Source organism: Mastigoproctus giganteus, chromosome 8 (assembly GCF_048544385.1).
Source record: "Mastigoproctus giganteus isolate SK-2022 chromosome 8, ASM4854438v1, whole genome shotgun sequence".
Classification (NCBI taxonomy): Eukaryota; Metazoa; Arthropoda; class Arachnida; order Uropygi; family Thelyphonidae; genus Mastigoproctus; species Mastigoproctus giganteus.
In genome coordinates, this window is record NC_143582.1 from 139,335,111 (window position 1) to 139,357,183 (window position 22,073).

General features: G+C 38.3%; 1 protein-coding gene across 1 annotated transcript in view; it reads left to right on the forward strand.

The window, feature by feature from the left end:
• The first annotated feature begins 100 nt into the window (after positions 1–100).
• The window catches only part of LOC150081854 (microsomal triglyceride transfer protein large subunit-like), a 318,164-nt gene continuing 296,191 nt past the window's right edge, over positions 101–22,073 (forward strand). The window contains exon 1 of the mRNA XM_090380346.1: positions 101–267. Within this exon, the coding sequence (XP_090236472.1) occupies positions 219–267 (49 nt within the window). The 5' untranslated portion in view covers positions 101–218. The remainder of the gene's footprint in view (positions 268–22,073) is intronic.

Below are 22,073 nucleotides of genomic sequence, written 5' to 3' on the forward strand. Positions count from 1 at the left end.
GTAATATTTTTTGATATCTCTCTAACCGCTGATGACTAGACTGAACACTCCTCAAAAGTGCGGGAAGGGCCAAAGTTCAAAATTAGGTCCATCACTAAACTTGACCTTGGTTTTCTTCTACTGTGATGAACGAGACCATTGGGCATGAGCGACCGTTGACTTGGCCGCTCTGAAAGGGAAGTGTGTTTAGTAGTGAATTTAGATTGTGGATATTTCCCATGGCTGCAAGAACACCTTTTCTGCTATTATTCATATACACTTTTATAAGTAAGTTATTGCCCTTTTCTTACCTTTTTTCGATATATATATATATATATATATATATATATTATTTAGATTTTCTTATTAATATATTCCTAATTTCACCTCCACATTTGCTTTTAAATTAGAGGTTACGTAGAACAGCAAAAATGTTTTAAGTATTGCAGGCAACTAATGGTAAGAACATAATAATAATAAATAAAAAGTACAAGTGTATTATTACATGGCTATTGATATGGCAGAATTATTAATACTGTTGTCTTTATTGATAAAGGTTTGAAATTTGTTATGGCGAACTGCAACCGGCAAATAAACATTCATGGTGTTTTATCAACTTATTTATTTTATAATATATGCATGAAAACAATAAAAAAAAAAAAAGACAGAATATCACAAATAATAAAGTAGATAAAAATTTTAAGGGAACGGAAATGACTGTCAGTAACTAGATGGGAGTAACAGAATTTAAGTACTAGTGGGAAAATCGAGCCTCCTCTTCGCAAAATTGATTCGGGGGGGGGGGGGGAGCGGGTCTTGAAATATATTCTTACCTTTAAGGAGAACCTGTTGTACTTATATTTCAGCACCATTTCACGCTACTCTTTTAAGATGTTTTATTTTCAATGATATTTTTATTTATGTATTTATTGTTCACTGCATAGACTACAAGAAAAATCAAAATTACAATGCATGCAAGGAGGATACATAGTAAGAAAATTAAGAATAAAAAGTGTAGTATAAATGCAAATATAACAATACAGAATATATTACGAGAACTGCTACCAACTATTGAACCTGTAACGATCACCTACACCTGGTCTTTTTGCCTGCTGCATTTTTTTTTTTTTTTTTTTTTTTTTTTTTTTAACTTCTGATGTATATTACTATAAACTTTGTTTTTATTTCAAGCGTATGTAAGTTCAATTATGTAAATATCTCGGGTCGAGCACTCATGTACTCTTGTACATTGTACATGTGGTTCCTTGCATCTCAGTATGTAAATCTCTCACCCTCCTGGCACACTGCCGTCCCGGGGTGACCCACAGTTTCTTGTGGTTAATAAATGGATAATAATAATAAAAAAACAGTGTGAATACCCGAAAATTACGTAAGTTTATCAGAAACGTTTTTGATGAAGCAAGGGGAGGTGAAAACATCTAGATGTAGTTGACCAGTCTCTGTAGGAATACAATGGAATAGTAGTAAAAGATTAATGACGCAATATGGAACACTGAAAATGCTATACGATGGGGTGAAAAGCGAGGTACAAGAAAACGAAGTTCAGATAGTAAGGAAGGTGAATCCATTTGGGTTATAGATAAATTGGCGTTGCTTCTGTACACTCACAACAAGCTGTTATAAATCACACCTCTTGTTAGGTGTGGGTAATCCTTGCGATAATGAGAGACATGCTGACGGTAGCATAGCACCCACCGGTATTGCACTATCTCCGGTGGGTGCGGGATTTGTGCACAATGCACTAAAGGTGATAGTAGACCCAGGCTCGGCTGCTTGTGCCTGGGGGCGGGCAGCGGCTGCCTAGGTTTTGGCTGCTCCCTGGTGGCAAGGTGGACGTACACAAGCGATAAAAAGCTTTGCAGAGTTTCTGCACCAACACAGACGTGCAAAGTCAAGATGGGCTAAGGCCTAGGAGCCACCCTTGATACAGGTAAAACACACACACACACACACACACACACGTGTTCATATATAATATAGTATTTTATATATCTATAATGATAATGCAAATGTATATAAAATTGTATATATATCTTCTTTGTAAGCTTTGTATATAATTTGTAAATAATTGTGTGTACAAATAAATGGAATGGAAATGACGGTAGCATGGGAAGCGAATGAAGTTGACCTGTACAGACGCCAACATGTTTGAGAGAAGTTCCTGATCAGGTAACCAAACTATGCTGGCGTAATCTACGATAGGTATACCAGCTGTTTATAAAGCTGGATAATGACACTGCAAGAGGAATATATAGACAAACCTTTTCTTGACTCCTAGAGACTGCGTTTTTCCTCTCTTCATGCGATTCTAGCATCAATTCCACTAAATCTTCTGTTTTATTAAGTGTCGACCTGAAATTTTATTATGCAACAAGGGCTACCAGAGTTTACCTACTGATACCGCTAACGACTCGATTATTGTTGATTGCCACCCCCATCCCAAGCTACATGACAACTGCTGAATTCATTATTTCTGGTAGCTTTTTAAAAATGTATTTATTACATCAATTTATTACTTTTATTTAATTATTTACCTTTTGATTTTGTCTTGTTTTTTTACAATTTGATTTTATTGTTTTTTTGCTTACCTTCATTGCTTTTTTAATACTTTTTATATAATATTTTTATAAATTTATCAATATTTATTATTTATTTTATTTTTATCATCTATCTATACATTAAAAAAGCTTTCCTCCTAGTAATATTTATTCGAGCCAATGAGAGAAGAGGGCAGAGGCAATTACGTCACGACAAATGCAATTACTGGAATTATTGACAACTGCCTCCATAACGTTCACCAACCTCGTGCACGTGTTTAACATTTGATGTTCCATTGTAACGATTTTTGTATATTAATGAATATTGCATATTTGTAAATATTGTAGTTTAGTATTTTGTAAATATTTTTAATATTTGTATTGTTTGTAAATATTTCAGTTAAATATTTTAGTCCTGCCCTTTCGGATGCAACAATATTCCTCATGTATTATGGAACCTGAATCAAAAGGCTCTTCTTAAGTGACCTATGTAAACACAGGAAAATAATTACATAGTGATATTGGCCGAAGTCCAGTATAGTATACACCAGCAGGTACTTCGATGAAAGCGAGGAAGACGGCGATAATTGACGGGTGAAGGTACCCCCCCCCCCCTTTCTGATTGTTTTGTGTTGTCGAGCGGAGGGGAGCTTAGCTTAGGTCGGGTGTTTATCCCTCCATCCCCCTGTTTTAAAATGGAAAAACGAGTTCCCGATTTAAAAATAGCGGCAAATGTGGGGGAAAAACACCTTAGGCATGTCAACCTAGGAGGACAGTGGGTGGGGAATGCAATGGCATCTGCCAATCACTGCTTTGTTCCTGTCTATTTGTCGAAATATGGGAGTCACAACTTGTCAATCAATGCTTTTCCACTGTTTTGCTTGCCACCACGTTGGAGGGTGTACACCGTTCTGGAGTTTATCGTGGTGTTTATTCGACCTTGAGAATGCAACGCACTACAAATGCACAGTTAAATACATAGGTCATTTCCTGATTAGATATCGACCAGTGCGTTTTGACAGGTGTGTCTTTTACGTAGAAACCATTTTACTTATTCCATATACCTCTACATTTTACGTAGAAAAGCACGCTCGGGGGTGGGCGAGAAGGGGGAAAACTCCCTAGTTATTATTTTATTTTATTTTTTTATTATTTTATTTATTTGCTGGTACTACCAGTTAGGGCTCTCAGTGGTAAGTGTAAAGTGTAAAGTGTGTTCGTGTCAAACGGCACTAGGGGTTTCCCCCATCTCCGCGTGGTTTTCTTTGTGGTGTAACAGATCACTGTTAAGGCCAGAGATTTAAAAGTGTATGGGATTTGGAAGTATTGTTTTGTGTATTTGTTCCTCTGGCCATTTAGCCGCTAGACCCCTGCTGGGGCCCAACGTTGCCCACACTCAGCCCCGTGGAGGCAGACCAGGTACACCCAGCATAATTATTTACTCTGGCAGGCCCTGCCACCTAATTTCCCGAGATTTCAGTGGCTAGGGCTTAAAAAAAAAAAAAAATAGTAATAATAAATAAAATAAATAAAAATAATAATAATAACAACGCGATTTTAAGGGGTGGTTCGCTAATGAGGTTAAGTTTCGGAATTGATGCACGATTTGGCTGTTATAATTTGGAAGTTTAAGTTTTTGTCGTGTGGGGGTGTACACTGTGATGTATAGAGAGAGAGAGTGGGGGGAAAGACTGAAGACTGGAGGGGAAAGACAGAAGTATGAGGCCAATAGGGTAGACGACCCCAGATATCAGTGTGGCATGCCCATGCTGCACCAGGAGAAGTAAACGGGGGAGACGGGGGAGGGGACGGTCCCGGCCCCTCCCACCGCCAGGATATGGAGAGAAAGTGGGCCAGACTAGGTGTCCAACCCAGATCGCCAAAAGGCGAGGCAACAGCGTAGCTGCGGTCACAGTCATGGTTTTGGATGTTCTATTCAGGTAGGTCACAGTCTTGGTTCAGTCTCACTTGTCTCGTGTTCGTCTTATGGGGTCAGGAAGACCAGAGTCATCAGGAAGTGATGACTCTGGTCAGTTTGTAGTACTGCTTTGATGTCAATTCAGGTAGTCGTATTCGTTGAGAGCATCAGTCCTGGCCATTTGCACCAGGTCATGAATGGAGAATTATCTTTGTTGGTAATTTCTTCTGATCGGTTGTAGTCATGCGGTATGTTCATGCTGTAGTCTCCTCCTTGGTTAGTTTCAATGGAGTTCTTCTATTCAGATGTTTCCATATTGTTGCGGATAGCGATTTCTGTTCTCCTTCTGTTAAAGATGTCCTGGGCGTAGCGGCTGAACGCGCTGTACTCGTCTTCCGAATCCAGGAGGTGATGCTCATTGTCTTTTGGTACAAATTTTATACTGGTGATGAGTACTGATCTTTGTTCCTCATAGCATTCGCATTTGTGCATGATATGTTGCCACGTCTCCATATTGCCACAGGTGCAAGTTGGGTCCTCGGTCAGTCCGAATGCATTCAGTTTTGCGTTAAAGGGCCCATGGCCCGTCAGGAGGAAGGTGGTGTTCAGTCCTGGGTAGAACCATTTGGGGGCTTTTGGATAGGTCTTGTCTACGTAGGGTATAAATTTCCGTGTGACTTCACCCTTGGTCGTCTCTTGCCATCTCCTCTGCCAAGTTTCTTTCAGGTGTTCCATGATTTTCTGTTTTTCCATTCGGTGGTTGTTTGTAGGGTCCAGTGTAAAAGTGTCAAACGTGGTCGGTGTTCCCTTTGCCAGGTAGTACATCAACCCACATCTCGCCACCTCCAGGTCCAGAGGGAGAGTTCCCGCCAGGACCTGCAGCGCACAGGTACTCACCGTGTTACACGCCCTGGTGATGGTGAGGAGTATTTTTCGCTGTATTGTATCGAGGATTCTTTTATTTACTGCAGTTCTTGCTTTGACGTACCATATTGGGTCCCCATAAGTAATTGCTGGGACGAAAATTGCTTTATAGGCTCTCAGTGGTATGGGATTTGCTGGCAACCACTGGAACTGATTTTTTTCTCCAGTGGATGCAAGATTCTTACATTATCACCTTCGCTTGACAGTACGCGTATTGTTGTGGTCCGCCTTCTCGTGGCGTGGACGGGTACTAGGGAGCAGCCATCCTGGTGATTGCTGCTCCCTAGTAGCTAAGTGGCCAGATACAATAGAAAAGACACACTTTGCAGACACCACACTCGTATCTAGCCATGTCACAGAGCTCTGTATTCATCACAGTGTACCATGGCGGAAACCCCTGGTGCCGTCAGACAACTAACACACTGTACCATGGCGGAGTTGAACTAACATTTAGGTGCCGCCGTACATAAGACACAACACATGTCCACATGTCCTAGAGCAGCGTTTCCCAAACATTTTAAGTCACACAACACTTCATCTCACAACGTAATCACACACTTACGAAACACAAGTTTAGCGGGAGCCAAAGAACTGTTTGCTAATATCTTATTACATACGACGCATTGTGCATCAGGAGCATCTTTATTTCCAACACATGTAAAGCAAAATTGAAATAACTGTCATCATACTTTTATTTTGTTATTTTATTAGTTAGTTCCTGTGTTTTCACTCCGGATTTTTGGGGAACAAAAGGCTGCGATTTTTCATCCTCACTTTGAAGTGTGACAATCCTGTATTGTGTTCATTTTTATCGATCACAGTTGCAATACTACAAGTACTTGCTTCTCGTTTTAAAGTTCTTTTTTCAACCACAGATCCATGGTTGAAAACATCTACATATTTTAATAATAATATTTCGAAATACTAATAATTCTAAAAAAAAAATTATATAAGGAAGTGTGTTTAGTTATGATATCGGTTCGCTTCCTCCTCTCCTTCAACCCGTGTACTCCAGGCTAAATCACATGCAAATGGCATAATTAGCTCACTATATTGGTACTTTTTTCGTAGATGTCATTACTTCTACGCATACTTTTCTATGCAAAGTTTGCCAAAATGAAGTTTTTCGCGGTCTATTTGATTATTAGTCGATGCCAGTATATTAATAACCGAAAAAAAAAATAATGATAAAATTGTATATTTGTAGCGTGGTGTACGCTACAAATATGCAAAATTTATTTATTTTATTTTATTTTATTTTTTTAATTATTAATTTTAAAAAACTTGCTCGTTTGTGAATGAAAATCGTGAATTGTTTTGAGAAATGAATCTGTCTTCCAAATTTCCCTAGGCTCCTTTCAAGTCTCCAATCCAGCTTCATTGGCATAGTTATGCCACTGGGTTTGTGTCACGTTCCAGCTCCAACTCAATAAATAAAATGAAGAATAATATAAATTTTACTTACTTACACAATATGGAGCACAATTATTCAAATAAAAACACACCAACATTACAATACAACTTTATAGCGATGCGTACTGCGTTCGGCAGGGCGAGAGGGTATGCTGGGCCATACAGCGGGAGCCAGACGAAAGTAATTAATTTTCATACTTGTATACCCCACCTTATGTCTGGCCCATACCTAAAGTGGAGTATACATGTGTGAAAATTAATTACTTTTGATATTTCAAGGGATGTGTAAAAACTGGCTTTGAGATAATTAACTTAACTGGATATAATTAATAGTAAAAACTGGCCTTGAGACAATGGCCAAAATTTCCACACCTTTATAAATTATACACTTTGCTGTTCACATATTATGAATTAAAAAATTAATAAAAATAAATAAATAATAATAATAAAAACATTAATTTTGTCTGCGTCCTTTGTGCTCATATTTTCTAAACATATGTAAAAAAAAAAGTCATTGTTTCGAGTTTCACAGGAGTCCTTTAACTTGAAAAAAAACCTTTTTCCATCTCTTTTTCCTTTTTATTTATCTCTTTTTTTAAACCTATTCTTTTTTCGTTTAATTTTAATTTTTCGGCCAAGCGAACCCATTGGGCACAATCGGCCTAAGGCCGGTTCTGTCTGTATTTACATGTATGTACGTGTAATATGTTGTAACAACAAAACAAACAAACAAAAAATAAAGTAGCACCAGGCACCAGCTGGGTGTCTGCCACCCGGCACCCATCCCTAGGCACATGTAGCCGGGCCTGAGTCTACTGCGCTGTCTGTGCAATTTGCACTATAATCCCGCACCCACCAGAGGTAGTGCAAAACCGGCGGGTGCCAACAATCCCGCTCCCAGGCTGCCCATACCTGGACGCCACCAAAAAAAAAAAAAATAATAAATAAATAAATTAATTAAAAAAATAAAAACATAAAATAAAAAATATATAAATAAATACATAAAATAAAAATATAAAAAAGTTTAATTAAATTTTTTAAAAAATCTTAAATAAAAAAAAAATATCCGTCAGTCAGTCAGCCAAGACTGAAAGCCGAAAAAAAAAAAAAAAAAAAAAAAAAAGAGCTTTTTCTTCTCCTGCTCCCTCCACTCACAGTCAACCATGACTAAGGCTTAAAAAGGGGGGGGGGAGAAAAAAATAAAAACTTGTACCTCAAGTCCTCTGCACAGACAATAAAAACATGGACATATTCGTCTTTTCTTAAAAACTGCCCTTGCAAAGTCCTGCAAAAGCATCATACCTATTTCTATTTAAAAGGCATACATGTTCATTACCATTTATCAAATTTGGTATAACATTCTTTAAAGTTAATCTAAATTGCTTATATATTAAACAGTAATACAGAATGTGGTAGCAAGACTCTTCACATGAACAAAAGCATAGTGAACTATCCACCAATCCAAAATAACGCAAATTAAAATTAATTGAGCCATGACCTGTAAGCAAATAACTTGTATCCATTTCAGGGAAAAAACATTTCTTAATCTTATTACTTGAAACAAAAGAAACTTTAGTTTCTTTTGTTTCAAGTATTTAGTTTCTTTTGTTTCAGGTAATAAGATTAAGAAATGATTCCAAGCGAACTGCAAGGTTTCCCGTAAATTTTGTGAAGGTGGACAGCCTTCATGGACTTGATGGTCTAGATCAGTGGTATCCAACTTACGGCCCGCGAATAATTTTTGTTCGGCCGCGCGGAAAGTGAACTAATACAACATTTTAGAGCAGCGTTTCCCAAACTTTTTTAGTCACGGAACACTCCGTGACTAAAATGTGTGCTTATCGGGAGCCAAAGAACTGTTTGCTAATATTTTATTACATATGAGGCACTGTGCATCAGGAGCATCTTTATTTCCAACACATGCAAAGCCGAAATTCAAATAACTGTCATTATACTTTCGTTTTGGTCTTTTATTAGTTGGCTTCTGTTTTTTCACTTTGTATTTTTGGGGAACAAAAGGCTGCGATTGTTCAACCTCACTTTGAAGTGTGACAGTATTGTGTTCGTTTCATCGACCACAGTTGCACTACTAGAAGTACTTGCTTCTCGTTTTAAAGTTCCTTTTTTCAACCACAAATCCATGGTCACATATTTTAATAATAATATTTCGAAATACTAATAATTATCAAAAGAAATGTATACAAGGAAGTGAGTTTGGTTATGATATCGGTTCGCTTCCTTCCAGTAGCGTAGCTGTCCATCTTCGGGCCCCTACTTAATTAATGAAAATTGCATAAAACAGGAGGCAGCCAAAGACGCCAGGCCCCTAAAGAGCCTGGGCCCAGAGGCACTTGCCTTTCTTGCCTGCCTACATGGTAGCTACGCCACTGCTTCCTTCTCTCCTTCAACCCATGTACTCCAAGCTAAATCGTATACGAATGAAATACAAGATTACCACATTGCTACTTTTTCGTAGGTGTCATTACCTCTACGCATACTTCTCTATGCAAAGCCTGCCAAAATAGACTGTTCCGCGGTCTATTTGATTATTAGTCTATTCCAGTATATTAATAACCGAAAAAAAAATAATAAAGTTAAATATTATAATGATACAAAAGTGGTGTACGCTACAAATATGAAAAATTTATTTATTATTATTTTTTTTAATTATTAATTACAATTTTTCGCAGAACAATCATAATTAATTTCGCAGTGTTCCGTTCACATCTCACGGAACGGAACACTGTTTTAGATAGTCGCGCGCTGCGTGTACAGGTATGCAAGCATAACGTGTACATAAATGTAGTCCAGTGCAGTCATATGCACGCTAAATACAGCTACGTACGTAACATATTTTCATATTGTTGTTGTTATTTGGTTTTTAGGAGCATTAGCAACTAAGGCCATATTGCTCCGTTTTCTATTGTGAAATTCTGCTATTTTGATATAACTTGTTCATTGTATTGAATTATTATTAATTTGTATTGAATTAAAAAATCATCCTTAAAGATACAGTATTCCGAAAGCAGAAATTCGATTTGGAGTATCGTGTTTTTAATCAAAGGTGGACTGACGACTATTTATTCATTGAGTACGAAAAAGCAGTCTGTTTGGTGTGTAAGGAGACTGTTTTTAAAGAATACAATTTAAAACGACACTATGATTCCAAGCATAAATCTTATATTCAATATAAAGGAGCGTTGCGCAAAAAAAAGTGTACAAAGTTACAAAATGAACAATACAAAACGCTAGGTGTATCATTATATTTATTTATTCACCTTAATATTGAAAAGCAGTGATCATTTTCAGATTGTAAAATTTCTAAAATGTGCATTTAAAAAACAAAAATGTATTTTTTTAAAAAACAAAAATAAGTCATATTTTTATAATTATAATATTATTTATAATTATTATTAATAAAATTAAAAAATAAATCACTAACATACATTTGTTGCACATAAAAATGTTCAGGCTATAATAAAAAATTTGCATTTTGTATTATAGCCTTAAAATAAAAAAAAAACGGTAATGTCAAAATAGAAACATCCTTTTACATGTAACAAGACGTGAGAAATGTAACACACTAATTTTTCTCGAATCATTCGGTGCGGCCCACGAAACAAATCTAACTTGGATATGGCCCCTATACCGGAAAACGTTGGACACCACTGGTCTAGATGATGCCATAAAAAGCTCTATTAGGTTATATTATTGTAAAACACTCGAGAATAGTCTACAACGTTCAGAATCATCAACAATGTTCTACCACATTCAAGAGTCATGTACATCTTTTTTAAATATTATGGAATGTTCCAAAATTTAAGTTTTTTGATTTTTATACATAATAGAACATATTTAAAAAACTTCCTAAACAGGTTGGCCATATTTTAATAAAACCTTTGAAAATTAAGAAAAATTAAATATGATTCCAAATTTTTAGGCGGGAGTGTGCTTCCATAGTAAGAATTCCTGCACCGCATTCAATAATAACTAGGGGGATTCCCCCTGCTCGCTTTGCCCGCCAACCCACGTCACTCTTTTCTAAATATACAGGTATAACGAAGTAAGTCAAATCTTTTCTACATAAAAGACACACCTGTCGAAACGCACTGATCGATATCTAATCAGGAAATGACCTATATAATTACTGTATTTACCTATGCATTTGCAGTGACTTAATTGCCCAGCCCACTTGTACCATATGACTCGCATCCCTCTTCTCGCATTGGCTATCCCACCACGCGCATTCTGAAGGTCGAATAAATATCACTATGTAATTGTTTATATAGGTTTACATGTAATTGTTCACTTAGGAAAAGGCCTTTTGCTTCGGGTTCCATAATGCATGAGGTTGTTGTTGCATCCGAAAGAGCAGGACTAAAATATTTACAAATATACAGACATAATGGAGGCAGTTGTCTTTCAGTGCATTGAACACTGGCACGCATCCCATGTACGCACTCTACATTGTCAGCAGCAAGTGTTTTCTGTTGCAACCCATTCTGCCCAGTACCCCATTTGGGTTCCTTCCATTTAATGTTCACCAACATGTGAACGTGCTTCACTGTGTTATGTTTGTTTGTTTGTTATTTGGTTTTTAAGAGCATTAGCAACTAAGGCCATATTGCTCCGCGAATATGCCGTGGTCATTCCCTGACCTTTCCGCATCCTCCGTATTTGGTGGTGACGGGCTCGAACCCTGGTCTAATCAAGAAGCGTGTGCTACGCACTGCTGCTCCTTCCCACCTAGCTACGGAGGCGCCCGTGCTTCACTGTGTAATAAATGACAATGCCGGGCATCATTTGATGTTCCATTGTAACGTTTTTTTGGCCTTTTTTTTTTTTTTTTGTAACTTTTTTTTTGTATATTAATGTCAGCTGATGAAGGGACCCGTCATCCCTATATAGGTAGAGGTGTGATTGTAAATAGTTTATTTGTAAATTTTAGATTGTACAATATTTTGTAAATATTTGTTTGTAGAAGAATAAGAGAAATTTATATCAATATGATATGTAAAACCCTTCCGTATGATACGCTCCAGAAATTAAAACAAATAAAAAATTAACGCAAAAAAGATAACAGTAAAAAATCAATTGAAAACAATCCAAAAATTTATTAAAAATTTAAAAATTAAATAAAAGTAATTAAAACAAATTTTGAAAAACGATTTTTCAAAACTTTAAAATAAATTTTATTTAATTTTTTAACTTTTTTTGGAGGAGAAAATTCGTTTTTCAAAACTTTGTTTAAAATTTTATTTAATTTTTTAATTGCTTTTTTTGAATTTTTCATCTCGAGGTAAATTTCTCTTATTCTTTTACAAATATTGATATCAACGTAGGGCGTATTGAGCACCATTGCTCAGTTATATGATAGTAAATATTTGTATAGTTTTGTATTGTATGTTATTATTTGTATAATAATAACAGTATAATAACATTATAACACACTGATCGAAATCTAGTCGGGAAATGATCTATGTAATTATTTTCATGCGCATTTGTAGTACGTAATTGCCCCGCCCTCTTCTCCCATTGGCTCGAATAAATATCACCAGGAGGAAAACTTTTTTAATCTATAGAGAGATAAGATAATTTGGTGATAAGCACAAATATTTGCATAACGGAAGGCCCTCGTTATGGGATTGTGAAGGGGGGGGGAAGTTCTCCCGAATTGTTTCATAAATTTCGGGGAAGTGAAAAATCCAAAACCCAACCACTTGATTAATGTTGCTCTTAATTATTCAACGAAAAACTATTCAGTTAATCATAAAATATAAAAAATAGAATCATGATTGTTACCAAAGGTAAATACAATAGAAGCTCATAAATCCTCAATAACATAGGACTTTCTAATTTTTAAAAAATTCTGTTTTTCTGAACGTTATGCATACAGTACGAGAGTCTGCTTTTACAGGGATGGGATGCACTTAAATAGAAAGGGTGCAAGAATATTTGCTGATGCTATTGAGGCAGTGTTAGGTGGGTTGGAAAATTGCTAGCTTGGGGGTGGGGATATACGGACTAATAGGTTAACAGCAGCCGCTGGCAGAGGTGAAAGTGATTATTGCACTGCTTCTATTGGAATGAGCAGAAGCCTGGAAAACAAGATGCAGGATATTTCAGAGACTGCTGGGAGTCATTGCGGTGCAAGTAAACACATGGGCTGTGCTAGGGTAGCTAAGAATAGGAACAGGCGCATGTATACTTGCGTGTACACCAATGCTAGGGGTTTGGTAAACGAATTTGAGGTATTGCTCAAAACATCAAAGGCAGATATTGTTGGGATATCAGAGACGTGGTGTCACACAGATACAAGGAATGCAGAAATGTAATTTGGGGAGTACAATGTGTAAATGAATACACATTGACATGAAAGGCAGTATAGGAAAGGAGAAGGGATTATGCTTTTAGTTAAGAAACACATAAAATCCAAGGAAGTACAGCCAGTCGACGTGGCTGGACAGTGCAGTGTTGAATCAGTTTGGTGTGACCTAAGCACTGGGAAATAAAAATTGAGACTAGGAGTGTGTTATAGGCCTAATCAATCTGATGAGTGTAATAAACAACTCTGCCCGGAAATAGAATGGGTCAGTAAATCAGAGAGTCTTATAATGGGAGATTTTAATTTCCCGGATATTGGCTGGAATTTGTGGGGTGGTCACTCCCACACTATCAAGGCTTTTGTAGATTTATTGGATGATTGTTTTCTACAGCAGCATGTTTGGGAGGCAACTAGAGGGAGTAATACTCTTGATGTCATTATCAGTAGTGATTCTTCATGAATTAAGAATCTGCAGATAAAGGAACCACTAGATGGCAGTGATCACAGTGTGCTGAAGTGAGATTTACTCAAAGAGTTAACTACCATCAGGGGTAAAGGGAAGGGTTTTTGCTTTCGTAAAGGCGACCACGGAGGTCTGAGGCTATTTAAATTTTATACGGTGGGACCAACTGATGATGTTACCAACAGCAAATTCAAAATGGGAAGCATTCAAAGAATTAATCTTGGAAGCTATTAGGCTTTTCAAACCAACTAAGAAAAATTGTTCAAGGTTTAGGCCTGAATCGATGTCAGATGAACTAATGAGACATGTGGCAGAGAAGAAAAGTGCGTCGGATACATACATTGAGCTGCCACTTTACTAGGTACACGTACCTAGTAGCATGTTGAGCCCCCTTTAGCCTTCAAAACAGCCTGAATTCGTCTAGGCATGGATTAAACAAGATGCTGAAAACGTTGTGCAGGAATGGAGTACGATGCAGACATGAGTATGTCACGCAGTTCCTTAAAATTCGACGGAGATGTAGGCCAGCAGCGAACAGCCCTTTCAATCTCATCCCAAAGATGTTAAATTGGATTGAGATCCTGGACTGAGCGGGCCACTGTAGCAAATAAAAGTCATTGTTATGTTAATGGAACCATCTATAGTGATTCGGTCTTTGTGCACCGGCGCATTATCCTGCTGGAAGTAACCATATGACAGGATAAACTGTCAACATGAACGGATGCACTTGGTCAGCAGCGATGTTTAGGTACAATGTGGCATTCAGACTTGAATCTATGGATATCAATGGACCCAACGTGTCCCCACACCATAACACTGTCCTCACCACCTTGTGCAGTAGTCGTCAGACATGATGGGTCCATGGATTCATGTTGTTTTTGCCAAATTCTGAGCCTTCCATCAACATGCACCAGGAACTTCGAATCGCCAGACCAAGCAACTGTTTTCCAATCCTCGATAGTCCAGTGCTGGTGTTGCTGTGCCCATAGAAGGTGCGCTCTCCTGTTCTTCATTGATAATAAAGGTAAGCGATGTGGGCGTCGGCTGTTGAAGCCCATTAATGAAAAAGTGTGACCAGTGGTCCGTTGCGATATTTTGTTCTGCGCACGAAGGTTATATTCTGACGTGATGTGCGACATTGTGGCTCGTCTGTTTGCTTGCACAATTGTATCCATCCTCCTCTCACCTCTCATCAATAATCGATTTTGTTCCACAGAAGTGCCGTTGAGAGGATGATTTCTGTTCGTTGCACCATTCTCGATACATGCTTAAAACTGTGGTGCGTGAAAAGTTCAGTAGAACTGCAGTTTCAGATATACTTTGTCCAGCATGTCTTGCACCCACTACCATGCCGCGTTCCAAGTCCGTTAGATCACTCCTTTGCCCCATCTTTGCTATGGTTTATACGCTTTACTGATACCAGAAAGGGTGTTTTGCTGCATTTATATCCAAAACTATGGTCATGTGACTTGCAACTTGTGGGACAAACCATTTGTGTGCACATTAGGGGAGTACCTAATAACGTGGCAGCACAGTGTATAAATTAATGGGTGACACGGAAGCCTGTGATAGATATAAGCTGATCTGTAACCAAGTCACAAAGGAGGTTAGGCAGGCAAAGGCAGATTTCGAGAAATCTTTGGCAAAGGATGCAAAGAAAAACAGCAAAGAGTTCTTTATTTATTTAAACTAGAAGGAAGGGGATGAATCAGATTGGTCCACTGGATATCGATGGTTCAACTGTTAATGGTCCTGCTCAGGTAGCTAAAAAACTAAATGAGTGTTTTGCATTTACATTCACACATGAGGAAGCGAATGCCAGAGGTGAATTAGATGATTTTGTAATAACAGAAAAAAGTGGAGGAGAAATTGTTGAAGATAAGAAGCTAAGCAAGGCACCTAGGGTTTGATGGGATCTATCCTGTTATATTAAAGTAGGCGGAAAAGAAGTAAGCAAACCCTTAGCTAATTATGAGAGCTTCCTTGGATTCATGGGAGGTACCCATGGACTGGAGATGTGCAAATGCGACTCCAATTCACAAAGGAGGATCAAAGGGCGACACAAGTAATTACAAGCTTGTTAGTTTAACTTCTGTTCCAGGGAAATTAATGGAGGCACTGGTTAAAGAAGCACTGCATGATCATCTAGACATCTGAGCTATATCTCATCTTGTTAATGAGATATAGCTGAGACACAGCATGGGTTTGTTAATGAGAAGTCTTGTCTGTCAAATTTGATTGGATACTATGATATGGTCACAAAGGAACTAGATGGAAAGAATAATTTTGATATCGTATATTTGGATCTTTGAAAGGCTTTTGATACTGTTGCACATGGAAGACTGATGGACAAATTGGAGAAGTATGGCATTGGAAGGAAATTGCTGCTATGGATAAAGGGATGGTTGAGTGGGAGAAGACAGAGAGTGGTAATGAATCGACACTGCTCTTCGTAGACTAATGTTATTAGTGGAGTCCCCCAGAGTTCAGTGCTGGTCTAGTGTTGTTTTCTGTATTAATTAATGATACTGATGATGGTATATCAGGCTTTATGTCCAAGTTTGCAGACGATACGAAGATCGGCAGAGTTGTTAATGACACTAATGACAGTACGCTGCTGCAACAGGATTTAGAAAAGTTGAGCAGATGGGCTGAGAGGTGGCTACTGACGTTTAACATTGACAAATGTAAAGTACTGCATATGAGAAGCAGTAATCCCAGAGCAACGTACCAACTGTGTGGTACTATACTGATAGTGGTAGAGAATAAAAAGGACCTGGGGTAATTGGGCAGGCAAATATGAAATTTTCTAAGCAGTGCAGACGGGTTGCAAGAGTAGCTCATGGTGTCTTGTCACTGATATACAGGAATTTTTCTAGCAGGCATAAGGAGGTGATTATCGCCTTGTACAAGGCAATGGTCAGGCTACACCTTGAGTACTGTATACAGGTCTGGTGGCCTCATTTTAGGAAAGATGTAGAGCTTCTGGATCAAGTGCAGAGAAAGGCAAGATTAGTGAATGGAACAAAGGGTTTCTCTTACGAAGAAAGGCGTAAGGTTTGCAAATTAGTGTCTGGAGACTTAGACACCTACGAGATGATCTGATTGAGGTGTATAAAGCCTTGAATGGTTTGAGCATGCTCAAAGCTGATGGGATTCTTCCTCAGAATAATCGCCTAAATGGACATAAATTCAAATTGAGGAAAGACAGTTGTATAGATGTGCGGAAGTTTGCCTTTACCCAGCGTTTGGCTGATTGCTTGAACAAACTTCTACAATCTGTCGTTGTGGAAGCTGATAGCTTAAATAGATTCAAGGTAGAATTAGACAAACATTTGGGACGAGTGGAGTGGTGAAATTAAAAGATTTGGTTGTTTTTTTTTTTTTTTTTTTTTTTTTTTGGCTGATGCTATATAGGCTTCTTACTTGCATCATGCGCCTATGCTAATGCTAAGTATTCAGAGATAATTCTTTATTTTTATTAGATTATGCAGTAGCTCTGTTCCATGTAATCCCCGCAGAATGGCAGTTTTCAGTATGAAGTCAAAATGTAAACTCATAATGCCGGATAGGTTCAGTAGGTAACCTACTCGCCTAAGAGTTCGAATGCTTGCTCCGGTATTGGTGTTGCGATTGTCCAATATTTTTTAATTTCACATATAAATAGTGCAATGTGATTTCAGCAGTCGGATCGCCTTAAAAACTAAATACGTACTACAGTACCATTATGTACTATACGGTGAACTGGTTCTGAAAGTCTCTAAGAGAAATGATTTTGCACGTTTCAAATACATAAAAATAATGACTTACATTCGGTTCTGAGGTGGCGCTTTTATATATATATATATATATATATATATATATATATATATATATATATATATATATATATATCTGTTTGTTAAGGTTATGGGATCAGTGGTTAAAACACGCAATACAAGACCATCTCTACCCAAATGGTATCCTAAATGTGTCTCGGCATAGTAGTAGTAGTAATAGCAGTACTAATGGCACGTGATGCAAGAAAGCAAGTGTATGAGCTTATGAAGCATCAGCCAAAAAAAAAAAAAAAAATCACACCATTCCCACCAAATGCCTGTTCAGTTCCTCCTTAAATTTATTTAACCTATCAACTTCCACAACGACAGATGGAAATTTGTTCCAGCAATTCTACAATCTGGAGTTCCAGCAATTCCACTGACTAAAGGCAAATCCACACATCTATTCTACATCTGTCTTTTCTTAATTTGAATTTATGCCCCCTTAGGTTCGTAATCTGAACAAGTGGAACGATCCCATCAGAATTCAGCGTGCTCAACCCATTCAAGGCCTTATACACCACAATCAGATCACCGCGCAGGTGCCTAGTCTCCATCCACTGCAATTTGCAGAACTTAAGCCTCTCTTGGTAAGAGGATCCCTTCATTCCCCTCACCAATCTTGTTGCCCTTCTCTGTACACGCTCAAGCAAATCTACATCCTTCCTAAAATGAGGCCTCCAGACCTGTACGCAGTATTCAAGGCGTGGCCTAACCATTGCCTTATACAGAGGGACAATCACCTCCTTTTTCCTGCTAGCAAAATTCCTATATATCATTAACAAAACCCCATGACCTGCCCTGGCAGCCTGTCTGCATTGCTCAGAAAACTTCATATGTGACTGCACAATTACTCCCAGGTCTTTTTTTCATTTTCTACCTCCTTAAGTGTAGTACCATACAGTTGGTACGTTTCTCTGGGGTTACTTCTACATATATGCAGTACTTTGCATTTGTCAAGGTTAAACTTCAGTAGCCACTTCTTAGCCCATCTGCCCAAATTTTCTAGATCCTGTTGCAGTAGCACACTGCCATTACTGTCATTAACAACCTTGCCAACCTCTGTATCATCTGTAAACTTCGACACTAAGCCTGATATATACCTTCATAAATATCATTGATAAATATACAAAAAAACAGTGGACCCAACTTCGAACCCTGTGGGACTCCACTAATAACATTAGTCCAAGAAGAGCAGCACCCATTGATTACCACCCTCTGTCTTCTCCCACTCAACCATTCTTTTATCCATTGTAGCAACCTACCCTTAATACCATTCTGCTCCAGTTTGTACAATAATCTTCCATGCGCAACAGTGTCAAAAGCTTTTCTGAAATCCAAATATATGATATCAAAATTATTTTTTGCATCCAGTTCCTTTGTTCCCTATCACATTTGTCAGACAAGACTTTTCCTTAACTTTCCCATGCTGTGTCTGAATTATTGCTGCAGTTTTGTCTAGATGATCCTGCAATGCATCTTTAATCAGTGACTCCATTATTTTACCCGGAACAGAAGTTGAACTATCTGGTGTGTAATTACTAGTGTCACCCTTCGATTCCACTTTATGAATTGGGGATACATTTGTACATCTCTAGTCCGTGGGGACCTTTCCTGAGTCCAAGGATGCTCTCATAATTATGGCTAAGGGTTTGCTTAGTTGCTTTGCCGCCTCCTTTAATATAACTGGATAGATCCCATCCACCCTAGGTGTATTTTAACTTCAACAATATCTCTTCCACTTGTTCTCATTTATTACAAAATCATTAACACCCTGCTACAATTTGATAACCTCCTGCCATTTTCAAACCTTAATAACCTCATGTGTGAATGTAGATGCAAAATACTCATTCAGTTTGTTTGCTATCTGAGCAGGATCATCAACAGTCGAACCATCGATATCAAGTGGACCAATTAGATTAAACCCCTTCCTTTTAGAGTTTATATAAGTAAAGAAATGCTGTTTTTCTTAGCATCCTTTGCGAAAGATTTCTCGTAATCTGCCTTCGCCTGCCTAACCTCCTTTGTGACCTGATTACAGACTAGCTTATATCTGCCATAGGCTTCTGAATCGCTTTTTAATTTTTATGCATCCCATGCATTTTTCTTCTCTGTCACGAATCTCATTAGTTCATTTGATAACCATTTAGGCCTAAACCTTGAACAGTATTTCTTAATAGCTATGAAACTTTTAGTAGCTTCCGCTATTAATTCCTTGAATGCTTCCCACTTAGAATTTACTGTTGGTAACATCGTCAGTTGATCCCACTGTACAAAATTTAAAAACTGTCTGAGGCCACTGTACTCACCTTTACGGAACCAAAAACCCTTTCCTTTACCCCTGATGGTAATTATATCTTTAAGTAAATTCCACATCAGTGCACTGTGATCACTGCCACCTAGTAGTTCCTTTATCTGCAAATTCTTAATAAACGGATGATCACTGCTGATAACCAGACCAAGAGTATTACCCTCTCTGGTTGCCTCTCGAACATGCTGCTGCAGAAAACAATCATCCAATAAATCCACAAAAGTCTTACTAGTGTGTGAGTGAACAACCCACAAGTTCCAGTCAATATCTGGGGAGTTAAAATCCCCCATTATAAGACATTCTGATTTACTAGCCCACTCTATTTCTCTGTACAATTGTTCATTGTACTCATTCGAGTCATTAGGCCTATAACACACTCCTACTCTTATATTTGCTTTCGCAGTGCTTATGTCACACCAAACTGACTCAACAATGCACTGTTCATCTATATCAACTGGATGCACTTCTTTTGATTTTATGTTTCTTAATTAACAGCATGACACCTCCTCCCTCCCTATCCTGTCTATCCTTTCTGTACACATTGTACTCCCCAAATTCTAATTCTTGATTCCTAATATCAGTGGACACCACGTCTCTGATAGCCCAACAATATCTGCCTTTGATGTCTTGACCAACACTTCAAATTCATCAAATTTATTTACTATACTTTTAGCATTGGTATACATGCACCTATTCTTATTCCTAGTTACCCTGACACATCCCATACACCCACCTGTTTCACGATGACTGCCATCAGTCCCTGAAACCCCCAGCGCCCCTCGCTCCAGGTCGCTACTTATTCTAATAGAAGTTGTGTAAGAATCACCTTCACCTCTGCCTGCGGCTACTTTTAACCTTTTAGTGTGTGAATCCCCCGAAGCTAGCAGTTTTCCGACCCACCTAACTATCTGGTGTTGGCCTCGATAGCATCAGCAAATATTCTTGCACCCTTTCTATTTAAGTGTATCCAATCTCTGTAGAAGCAGTCTCTCCTGTTAACAAGCACAGACCACGCTGAACTCATCCACATATAGTTTCGTGAACTTAATCTTGCGTTACTAATTTGACTATGACAAGGTTATAAAGCAGTTGGAGTTGTGCTCGAGCCACTCATTTCTTCCTAAATAATATTGATGTGGGAATATAGGGGAAGATGTTAAGGTTTGATGACTACTTAAAGGTTGGGAAAGTGGTTAACGATTGGAACGCTATGCTGCTTCAAAAAAATTGTAAGGACTGCAAGTGCATGGTATAACAAATGGCAACAACCAAAAAGTGTAACGCTATCAAACGCAAAGTACTACATTTGCGAAACAGAAAGCCCAGAGTAGTTTATTGGTTTAGGGCCAGAGGAATTAAAGGATGAAAAAGACTTGGGAATTGTGATAGAGTAAGACATGAAATTCAGTGCAGAATGTGAGCAGTTGGCAAGAAGGGTACATTGTGTTTTATTTGTGGTTTACTGGAATTTTTCAGGTAGATAGGAGGTCATTATCCTTTTCTCAAAGACGATGGTGCGAGCACACTTGCCATATTGTATCTAAGGCCCGGAGACTGCATGTTAAGAAATATATATAACTTCTGGAGAGTATGGCAAGAAGAATGACTAGAAAGGTAAAGATTACCCTTCCCCCTTGACTACGGACCTAGCTCTATTACCATAGCGACTGGATACCGGAGGGGGGGATTTGCATAAGATCTTGAGGGAAATTAGTAAAATGAATGAGTCAGAAATATTCTCATGACGTTCGGGCTGTTGTTGTTGTTATTGGATTTTAGGAGCATCGGCAACTGAGGCCATATTGCTCCGTTTATATTGTCTGTAAATTGCGTGTGTTCTGAGGTCGATTTTCTGTTTGCTGGAAGAAAAATCCGAGTTTCTTGGATTAAAAAACAATGCTACCCTCGCCTGAAGACGGCGATCCTACCAACTGTGCTACCCACGGCCGCCACATTCGGGCAGCGCGTGGAATGTAAAGAATAATTTGCAGTCTGCAAGGGTGGCACGATTTCTAGATAAGTGTCTTTTTAGTTAGGTTATGTGTTTTAAGCGCCAAAGCAACTGAGGCTATCAGGTGCCAGCGTATTGTAGGTATAATTATGCCTGTTCTTCGGTCGGATTAAAAACTTTAAAAAAATTTTGCTGAACTAAAAACCCAGGTTGCTGGGAGAAAAAAATCCAACCGCTTTTCATCCATATATGGGACTGATAGCCACGTTGTGAAAAAGTCCATAAAAATTCATCGCGTATTTTGACGGAATTCGAACGCAAGCCTTTTTTTCACCCGGTGTGGGTGGACGGAGATTATAACTACTGCACTAGCCGCAGGGGTAAGGGTGACCGAGGCGGAGAGGTTTGAAAAC